At 51.3% G+C, this 10,620-nt stretch overlaps 1 protein-coding gene across 1 annotated transcript; it reads left to right on the forward strand.

Moving 5' to 3' along the window:
* The first annotated feature begins 620 nt into the window (after positions 1 to 620).
* On the forward strand, positions 621 to 8,416 carry LOC115650796 (glutathione S-transferase Mu 1-like). Its single transcript, XM_030561210.1, has 8 exons — positions 621 to 757; positions 3,655 to 3,730; positions 5,616 to 5,680; positions 5,895 to 5,976; positions 6,082 to 6,182; positions 6,573 to 6,668; positions 6,754 to 6,864; positions 8,110 to 8,416. The coding sequence occupies exons 1-8, from the start codon at positions 722 to 724 to the stop codon at positions 8,203 to 8,205; spliced, it is 663 nt and encodes a 220-aa protein (XP_030417070.1). The 5' UTR covers positions 621 to 721; the 3' UTR covers positions 8,206 to 8,416.
* The last annotated feature ends 2,204 nt before the right edge of the window (positions 8,417 to 10,620 follow it).

Consider the following 10,620-nt stretch of genomic DNA (forward strand, 5'->3'; position numbering starts at 1 on the left):
TTCGGACCCGTTGTTTTCTGGGAGGCTGAGCGTGAGCTTTGCTTTGGATTAAATCTCTTTGCCGCCCCTTTGCTTAGACCAACATCTCTTAGGATAGGAGCGTCTCTACCATTTTCCAGCGGGTCCCTCCTCCTCGCTCTCTGCACAGGCTCCACCCCAGAGTCCGCCGGGCGGTGATTCATTTAAAGAGGCACTGCCCCGTTGAAAACAAAACCCGGTCTAGAACGAATCCGGGCCTCAGCCCGTGTGAATAGCACCTCGCACGCAAAACCGCTTTAAGTGGGCACCTTCCCCCCTGCAGGGCCAACACCCTGCAAGCGGGCCGGGCTGCGCTGCTGGTCTTTTCTCAGCGGTGCATGTGCCCGGCGCTGCAGCGTCCGCCGTGCAAACCTCTGTCCCGCAGCGCCGCGGGTTCGCCCTGCGCTGGGATTCTGTGGCGCAGGGATCTGGGCTTCGCCTGCAGCCGAGCAGCCAGAACCTGCTTCCCCGCAATCGCCCGTTCAAATAAAACACCCCCGGGGGGGCGGGTCTATGAGTTTGGGAGGCGTGGCCCCTTTAACACCCCCCCCCCGCCTGGGCTGTGCTCGGCAGCCCCCGCCCTTGTCGGGCACGTTATAAACCCCCCGCCACCGCGGCTCTGCTTGGACTCCCTGGCAGGTGTAGCCGTCGGACCAGTTGCGTGAAGCGTTAGGAAAAGCACCGCACCGCACCGCACCGCACCATGCCGATGGTTCTCGGGTACTGGGACATCCGCGGGGTGAGTCCGAGCTGCAGCGCAGGGGTGGGCCGGCTGCTCGGCCCGGCCCGGGCTGGGCTAGGCTTGGCAGGAGCTGGCTGGCAAACGCTGCTGTTTTCATCTCCCCCTGGGCTCGACTCTCTGACCGAGCAGGGCCATGTCTCTGGAGGCTGCTGAGGCTGGGCGGGTGGGGCCCTACCAAATTCACAGCCCTGAAAAATGTTACCTACTGTGAAATCAGGTCTTGTCTATGCTTTTCCCCTCTGCAGATTTCAGGGGGGACACCAGCATTTCTCAAATTGGGGAGCCCTGACCCACAAGGGGGGTTGCAGGGGGTCGGAGGTAACTTCTTAGGGGGTTGTGGTATTGCCACCCTTACTTCTGTGCTGCCTTCAGAGCTGAGTGGCTGGAAAGTGGCAGCTGTTGACTGGGCACCCAGCTCTGAAGGCAGCTCCCTGCCAGCAGCAGCACAGAAGTAAGGGTGGCAAGACCATACCATGCTAGCCTTGCTTCTGTGCTGCTGACTCTGAAGAAGCAGTACTATGCCCTCCCTGCCAATAACCTTATAACTGTCTTCTTCTGCCTTCCCCCCCACCCCCGAACTCCTTGTTGGGTCAGGACCCCTACAGTTACATCACCCTGACACTTCAGTTTTAAATAGATGAAATAATAAAATTTGCATTTTTAAAAAATGGGCCATGAATTTGGTTGGACCTTATTGATAGACCCTGCTTGCCAGGCAACCCACCTGCTGCTCCTTGCAGCAAAGGCAGTATGCAGGTCCCTGTTGCTTTCCTGCATTGTTTTCACCAGAGCCCTCTGCTATTGCAAGAGTCTCTGTAGAAGAGCACCCAGAAAAACAAAATAAGGGTCCCCCTGTGCTTTTGTCCCAGGGGGTCTCTAGGGATCTGTAGGTGGCTTCAGGGCTATGGGACAGGCACTGAGGAAGTGTCCTGTGTCCCTAGGCGGTGAGTTAAATGGGCCCATGGTGCCTGTGCTCCCTCAATATTTAAGAATGTGGTCCTGGCTCTACCAATGTTTGGGTTTACCATGCTTTGGGGAGGCCCCATGCTTCAGGGGGACACAGGGTTCAGGGCAGCCTGGGGGGCTAACAGGGAGCCTGGCACTGGCAGCAGCAGGCGATTTGGCCCTGGCCCACCCCACTGGTTCCCGGTGTCACATGTGGGAGGGGTCAGAAGTCGGAAAGAGGCCTGATGGGTTGGGGAAAGGGATGGAATGGAGACTGGGAGGGGGTGGAACAGGGATGGCTTAGGTCAGCTTGCTGCTGCCAGCGCCAGGCTCCCCACTAATCTCTCAGGCCAACCTGGACCCAGAGCGATCCCGTCCACAGGATGGATCGGGGTGACTGCCCCAGGCCCTGCGCTTTGCAGTGCACTGCACTTCATGGGGATGCAGGGTCCAGGGCAGCTTGGGGCGAGGGTGGGTGGTCAGTGGGAGGCCTGGCACCAGGAGCAGCAACCTGGCCCCAGCCTGTCCTGCCCCTATTCCACTCTTTCTCCAACCCCTGCCCTGTCTCTTTCCAATTTCTGTCCCGTCCCCCGAGCGACACTGGGAGCTGGCAGGGTGGGCTGGGGCTGGGTCACTCACTGCAGCCAGTGCCAGATCCCCTGCTAATCCCCTAGGCACCCTGGACCCTGCATCTCCCTGAAGCACAGGGCCTGGGATGGTCACCCCAGTCTGTCCTACGGATGTTCTGAGCACCACCAAAAATTATACAAACCTGACACCCATGCCTGTGTTAGCTCACCACAGTGAAGAGTGAGGAAGGGGCAGGTAGAGGGCCAAAGCCCCTGACTCAAGATTGGAGGTGTGGGGGAATCTTGCTCCATTATCAGTTTTTTCCCCTTCTTCCCCCCCCCCCCTCGAGGGGACAACTGGCTGCTCAAACAGGAATGGTCCCAAACTGTCCCAAGCCACTGGAAGGCAAAAATGGCCTTGCACCTGAGCATGCCGTTTGCCTGCTCCCATGCACATGGTGCTGGGTGCTGTAGCCCTCGTGCCTGGCACGGTATCCATGTGGGAAGGGCTGGATTGCAAAACTTACCCTTGCAAGCCCTGTGTTCCTGCCTGTCATGGAGTCCCCGGGCGAGGCTCTGGAACTGCTCCCTGCAAAGCCAGTCAGGACTCTGGGGAGCCTTCTCTCCGTTGGAGCAGACTGTCTTCAGGGCAAGAAGTTCACACGGCTTCACTTTCCTGGGTCTGACCTTGGAGCATTCAGCATATGCCCCTCTGTGCGCTTCCCATAGCAAGTCCACCCAGGTGGGGTCCAGGGAAAGCCGGAGGGTCCTGTGCCCCCACATTGCAGTCAGATGTGACTCTAGCCAGCCAGTAAAACAGAGGTTTATTAGATGACAGGAACATGGTCTAAAACAGTTTGTAGGTACTGAGAATGGGACCCCTCAGCTGGGTCCATTCTGGGGCCTAGCAATCCAGACAACCCCATCTGCCCTCACTTCCTGTCTCCAGCCAGCTCCAAACTGAAACCCCCTCCAGCCCCTCCTTTCTGGCCTGTCTCTTTCATGGGCCAGGAGGTCACCTGATCTTTGTTCACCTTTAGCCATCCTCTTGCAGGGGAGAAGGGCCCCAGCCATTTGTTGCCAGGAGACAGAACATCGGCCATTTATGCGCACTGGAGACTTAAGAAATGCATAGGGGAAACTGAGGCACCCCTACAGTATTGAGAGAAACATGAAGAACAGTCCCACTGTGTCACATCACCATACTGTTTAAATATGACTGTATAGTACTATAGTAAATGAAATAATGAGTGCACACCCCTGTGGCTCTTTGGAGTAAAGCTGATGGCTAACTTGACTCCTGTATCCTGAGGTCGGAATTTCCCCGATCTAATGCTGATACATGCAGGCTCTCACGTTGCCATGGTCTTCTCCCTGCAGCTTGCCCATGCCATCCGACTGCTGCTGGAATACACAGGCACCGCATATGAGGACAAGATGTACAGCTGTGGGGAAGGTGAGAGGTGCAGGCTCTTGGTGCCTGAGTGCTTTCAGCATAAAGGGTATTGCTCCAGATGACCTCCCCAAATATCTTCACTGCTCTTGTGAGCTGCGGTGGCTGCAGGAACCAGCGCTCCATGCATGTGGCTGAGGTGGCAAGCTGTAGGGGGTGCCCTGCCAGTCCCTGCAAGGGCAACCGTCAGGCAGCCTTTGGCAGCTTGCCTGCAGGAGGTCCACTAATCCTGCAGATTTGGTGGCAATTCGGTGGCGGGTATGCTGAAGCCACGAGACAGCAGACCTCACTCAGGCTTGCTGCTGAAGGCTGGCTGGCTGGCTGCTGTGCTTGGGGCTGCAAAAAAGCTATTGCTGCCCCTGCTTGTGAGGCAATTCAAAATCTAAACACTTGTTACCAGTAGCTTAGGTTATTGCTGCTATGGGAAACCCCCATTTTATCCTGTACCAAGCAGTTAGGTGTATGTGTTCTAACATCCTCACTGCGTGCGGCTCTAATAAGATCTGTTAGCTGTAGTCCATGCTGCTGCTTAGCATCTGTTGCACGCAGCAATACAGTCTTAGGTTGGGATCATGTAGGATCAGGGGAAGTGAAGCTGGGTTGCTTCGCTCTTCAGGGGTGGGACAGAACTTGGTACTGTTGACCTCCAGGCTGAACAGTGAAGCTGGATCATTACCCCTGAATACTCCACTGAGTGCCAGGAGTAACTTAGGGCATGTCACCCTGCAAAAATGTTTGTCTGGGTTGGCTAATTCTAGTTGCCTTAACCAGGAGGCAGTTCTAATGGTAGCAGGGAGACTTAACCACCAGCCTCTCTCTAGTCTTGGCTTGGTCAACATATTGAGTTAAAACTGCAGCTGCCATGTCTGTGGTCCTTAGGATTTTAACTTGTGGTAAGGACGCTCAGTGTTCTCATGCCTTGGCCAAATTTTAACTCGTGTCACCGCATTCTGCCAAGCTGAAACTGCAGAGGAAGGCCAACTAGATAGAGAACACCCTGCATTGTGCCCTAACGTGTTGCAGAGGGTTGTGGAGAGCTGATGGGGCTGCCCCATCTCACCCAAGGGGCAGTAAGTGTGCGTGGATCACTGCTCTTGTCAGCCAAATAAAGCCCAAGTAAGCTGAGAGGTTTTGTACTCAACACTGCCCTCTAGAAACCAAGAAGGCTTATTTCCTCTTATCCAGCGTAGGCTCTCTTAACCTGTATCCCCCAGCAGATGTGATTACAGCTCCCTGGTGTTATCCAGGCCAGAGTTTTTGGACATGCTGCAAGTTGAATGGGCCGAGAGTGGACTTTGAGTTAAGTTATTACAGTTGTAATAATAAACACGATGGACTCAAGTTAATTGGCAGCTGTCTCAAATTACAACGGTCCTGAGACTGTGCAGCTGTTCTAAAGAAAGCAGCACCTGTTTTTACTGAGGGTGCAGTTTGTTTTAAACTGGCTGAGCTATACTGGTGTGAGAGGCTGTGTAGACCTTTTTTATTTCAGTTCAGACCAGGCTTCTAGTTAGATGTATTTCATTTCAGCATGACTTAAACCAGAGTAAAGGGGAGCCACACAGCTTATTGCAATAGTTTAACCTACACCAGGTTAGAAACTTCACCATAATTTAAACCAAAACAGCTTTCTTGTGTGGTCATGGTTACTTGATTGTGAAAGCAGGCCTGGAAGGATTCCAGCTCAGGCCCTCTTTGGCTTAGGACCGGACTTTCAGAAATGCTGAGCCCCTGGTATGTTCTCTGCCTTCAGTGAGCTGATCTTGCTCAGCACCATGGACAATCTGCAGCACAAGTGTGTGCCATGCTGCCCCAAGATGCCAGGGGGAGGGATTAGGTGGGTGTGTTGGCAGTGGCCTGGGATCTACCCTCTCTGTTCTCCTTCCAGCTCCAGACTATGACAAAAGCCAGTGGATTAATGAGAAGGAGAAGCTGGGACTGGATTTCCCAAATGTACGTAGAATTGTTCTGGGTGGGTGGGCAGGCATGTCCTTCCTTGGGTTGTGGTGGGTTTGGGAGTTTCACTGATTAAGATGAATTTTGGGTGGGGACCAATGCTGGGATATCAGTGAGGTTCTTGTGCAGAAGTAGCAGGGAGTGGCGAGTGTGGGAGCCAGAGAAGTGGGAAGAGCTTGCTTACTAACCTTGCCTCTGACTGCCCTTCCAGCTGCCCTACCTCATTGATGGCCAGACCAAGCTCACACAGAGCAATGCCATCCTCCGGTACATCGCGCGCAAGCACAAGTTGTGTGAGTATTGGTGGTGGGAGGTCTGGGTCTCACAAAGGATCAAGGGGCTGGAATTTGGCTGGGTAGCTGCCAGTGAGCGCTCTGACACTTTGTTCTGTCTCCCAGGTGGCGAGACGGAGGAGGAGATGTTGCGAGTGGACATGCTGGAGAACCAGGCCATGGATTTCCGTATGAGCCTCGTAATGATCGCCTACAATCCTGACTTTGTGAGTTCATCCATGCTGTCCTGGGGGGCTGCAACAAGACCTTGTTGATTTCAGGACAAATCCCACTCCAGCACTATGCTATTGGCACACATGGGATTTTCCATATTAGATTGGGTCCATTTAGCTGGTATTCTGCTTCTGGCCTAATACTTAAACCATTATTCACCTGCTCTTGAAGGATTGAGTCACTTGCATAATGCTGTACTGGGGGGATTCACAGGTGACCTGCCCTGAAACATGATACTGCTCACCCTTAGAACCCTCTTATGACAATGGCAAACTCCAGGTACCCTTCCCATTAGAAGAATTTACTGTACATTGGGTGGGCCCAGGGTTGCCTTGGTCTAATCCAGAGATGTCTCTGAAATCTTTCCCTCTTCCTCTTTGCAGGAGAAAGTGAAGCTTGGCTACTTGGAGCAGCTGCCTGAGAAGCTGAAGCTGGTCTCCCAGTTCCTGGGGAAGAGGAAGTGGTTTGCTGGGGAGAAGGTACATGGTGGGGATGTGATTGGGGGGGGGGTCATGGGAACAGACTTGACTGCCCTGTGTCAGTCTCTCTCTCTCCTCTCTCCAGATCACTTTTGTTGACTTTCTCATGTACGACATCCTGGATCAGAACCGCATGTTTGAGCCCAAGTGCCTGGATCAGTTCCAAAACCTGAAGGATTTTCTTGACCGCTTTGAGGTGAGGTTTGCCCTGACTCCTGTAATGCACTGCCCTTATTATCCAGGGACAGCCCAGCTTGCCATGGGGGCCTGGGACTGACGCATTCCACTGCAAACATTCACTCCTTTGCAGAGAACTAGGCCTCCCAAGCTTCTGGCAACAGACAAAGTATTTCATTCTCTAACAGATACAGCAGCTGCTGGGGCTATTGCTAACAAGTACTTGTTAGCACTTCTGGTGGTAATGGAGATGTCACTGCCCCTCTCTGGCACCAATATGGCAGACAACTCCTCCTGGAGAGAGTGAAGTCCCATTTGCTCTGTAACCACAAGTTTTTCCCCTCCCAGTGCCCTGTAGATTTGCTTCCGCCCTGATTGAGGCCTTCTTCCTGAGAGAAAGAAGTCTCTCTCCTTGGCCATGTATCTGATGGGCTTTCTGCTGGCCTCTGAGGACTGGCTACCTCATCTATTGGAGAGGCAGCCACATCTTGGTGCCCTGCTTGCTTGGTGATCTTGGCAGGCACTCTTCAGGTGGCACTGGCAAGCTGGGATGAAACGCTCCTATCCTGTGAGCCCTCTTAAACAATGTCTCTTGAAATTCCCAAAGGACACTTACTCCTGTTCTATTCTGTCCTTGCTCTGTATGTTGTTGGCCATAAGCTGCTGTGGAAATGGCTGGAGTGGCAGGTTGCTGGCTCCAGGTGGAAATAGGTGCTGGGACAGAAAGGTAGCAAAGGCCATACTTGCCATTAGTAGCTTTCTATATTATCCCAGCCTGACTCCTGCCATAGCTTCAGTGAAGCAAGAGAGGGTCCTCGTATGTGGATTGGGGCAATGGCCCAGTCTCCAGTCTGCCAAGGTACAGGGCAGTATCTGGGAGCTGGTTATGGATTCCTAACTTTGGCCTGGGCCAGAGCAGAGGGCAGCAACTCTGAGGATGTGCTCTGGGGACTGTAGGGAGGAGGTACAGGAGCCAACTTTGCACTTAGGGGATCACCGCTCCTCAATGCTGGGGGAAAGCCTAGCTAGTTGGAGGTGTTGGCCACTCCTTGAGCAGCACATGGGGCAGGATGCATCCCACCATGCCAGCAGGTAACACTGATCAGACTCCTGACCAGGGGATGTGGGGGAACCGCCTTTGGTGTGGCCCAGAAGAGGCTTAATGTTCATGTTACAGGAGGTTGAGGCTGTGTTGTGAGGTGGTCTGGGAAGCAAACTCTCTCCCGTCTGCTCAGATTCTTCCTCTCCTCTTCTCCCCTACAAGGCCCTGGAGAAGATTGCAGCTTATATGAGCTCTAGCCGCTTCATGAAGACTCCCATCAACAACAGGATGGCCAAATGGAGCAACCAGAAGAAGTAGATCTGTGTGGAGGGGAGGGGCTGGAGAGGAATAATCCAGAGCCCCTGCTTGCTGTTTGTGCACAGACTCCCTCAGCTCGGATGTTGTGAGGGGGTGGATGGTTGAATGTTAAGTGGCAACTTCAGTGAATTGCTCTCAGTGGAACAATCACTAAATGTGTGTAGTAACCCTACTCTGAAATGACCAGCCAATAAACGTTTAGTAATTGCACAATGGCTCCCTCTTGCTGAGTTGCCGTAGCCTCTCCAGTGCTGCTGCTGCCTCGTGTCGGTTCAGTTAACCAAGCTGGGAATAGCCAAGTACCCAGCCCCGCATCACGTCTCCTACAGGGCATCAAGACCAAATCCTGCACTGGCTTTGCTGCTGCTGCAGTTGTCAGTGGCATGGCACAGGGGGAACTTCCCCCAACCCCTGGTCATGTAGAATCATGCTGTTGATGTACCTCACTTGGTGGCTAGGGTGAACTTTAGGCTGATCTTTGTACAAACCAAACAGCATCAGCCTGACACTCGGTTGGTGCTGGTCGGTGTTGCTTAGTGGATTTAGAGGGCTGCTGTTACTGTAGATCTTCTTCAAGGGAAGAGGCTCTGGCCTGTTTCCCATTCCATCCTTGTTGGTTGCCAGGAGATGGGGCTTTTAAGCACCAATTACAGGTACTTTCCTTGGGTGCCCTACCCTGACAACCTTGTCCATAGAGGTTGTGGGGGGGAGTGATGCTCCAGGCTGGGTTGCCATGGCCCTAGCAACTCAAGGATCAGTGTCATCTGAACTTGCAGGGGAGGTTTCCTGTGCCCCACCAATTCCTCTGGAGATACTTAATGCTATTTAAACTAGGTAGCTTTAGTAAACTAGGGGTTTGAGGGAAGTCCAGCTGTTGGTGAAAGACTAATGCTACATCAGTAAACAGGTTGGCAGGGCCCCTGTGATCTTGATCTGCTTTAGTATTCTGGAAGAAGCATGTCTAGCCTGAATGTAGATGGACTGGTCTAGGAACAGGGTGGATTTGATCTAAATCACTAGTCAGGCAGACTCATTTAATCATGGATTTCTACATAAAAGTGCATTTGTGTTATAACGTTAATAATTCTTCCCAACTCAGATATAGGTTTCATTTTTAGAAGGTACACAATACTTTGTTAAACAGTGATTTATTTTGAAAACTTGTCAGATGAGTTTTACAGCTATATCAGAAAATGAATGATCGTTTGGTTATTTCATTTACCAAAGGTAGTTGAAGCAGATATTTGAGTTCACCTCCCAGTGACTTATTTCCAGTTCAACAGGGTAATCATTTAATATTTGCAGGATTTTCTTGCCCTGCTGTATTAGTAGGAGAACATAACCAGACAGACATTTACATTTGTTTTATTTATCTAAACCCATGTTAAGTATTCTGGATTTTTCTTCAACAGCAAACCTATTTTAACAAAAAGCATATGTCCCTCCCTTCTCAAATTTATCTCCAGACTTCTCCTTGTCCAGATCTATTCCACCCCCAACCATCTTCTATTCATTGAACTTTTTGAAACTTTGCACCTTTTAGAGGTAAGGGATTGACACTCTACAAATTTGCAGAGGGACAATAGGGTTGAGGTCTGTTTCTCACCATGTGTGTAAAAATAGTTTTGCTATTTAAAGCATGTTTCCTCTGCAGACACAAACTACATTTCAAGAACTGCAAAACTTAGCATCTCTGGTATCTTCTAGACTGAGCACTGAGTCCCAGTGGGTAGATATAATTATTTAGGTTAATCTTTCTACAGAAGCCCCTGGAACCCCATAAGATTGGGTCCCTAATCCATGAACTATTGGAACTCATTTACAAAACTTTTCTTAAACATTACATGAATATATTGCCTCATACTATAGAATTAATTTATAATCCCTATTACATTATAGCTCCCCAAAAGCATTTTAATTGTTTAAAATCAGCTTTTTTTTAATGTTAAAAAAAAAAAATCATGGAATTTTATCCACCCTGTCTAAGAACTGTCAAGTGGCCTGTTTACATAGCTTCACCCTAATTCTCTAGAATTGTGCAGCTGCCTTAACGAGCAACCAGTGTTAGTGCATTGGGCGTGGCCTTGTTTTGCACCAAGGCTCTATGTAGCTGCATGGATTAAGGTTGCACAGACAAATGCCCTCTTTGGAGGGGCTGCTGTCCATCAGTCACTGACTGGGTCTTCTGGTTATCATACACACAGCCAAGGGGGAGGGAGGTAACACTTACCCAATACAAAGTAGCATGTAAGCTACCCAAGGCTTGAGTGCTAGGAGGACTTCTGGTCTGGTGCAGCTCATAACCCAGTTCTTTAGTGGCCTAGCTCTGTATCCATCGCTTTACTAGATTGGGAATTCCCCCCCACCCCCAAAATGAAATGTTTAGCTTGGTGGGCATTAAACAACATGAACCTT

The sequence above is a fragment of the Gopherus evgoodei genome, chromosome 4, assembly GCF_007399415.2.
Source record: "Gopherus evgoodei ecotype Sinaloan lineage chromosome 4, rGopEvg1_v1.p, whole genome shotgun sequence".
NCBI classification, from domain to species: Eukaryota; Metazoa; Chordata; order Testudines; family Testudinidae; genus Gopherus; species Gopherus evgoodei.

Excerpts from the sequence above, each read along its gene's own strand:
- LOC115650796 (XM_030561210.1), top strand. The coding sequence starts at position 722 with ATGCCGATGGTTCTCGGGTACTGGGACATCCGCGGG. Across the intron at positions 5,681-5,894 it reads TGGGACTGGATTTCCCAAAT|CTGCCCTACCTCATTGATGG; the intron begins GTACGTAGAATT and ends CTGCCCTTCCAG. Across the intron at positions 5,977-6,081 it reads CGCGCGCAAGCACAAGTTGT|GTGGCGAGACGGAGGAGGAG; the intron begins GTGAGTATTGGT and ends TCTGTCTCCCAG.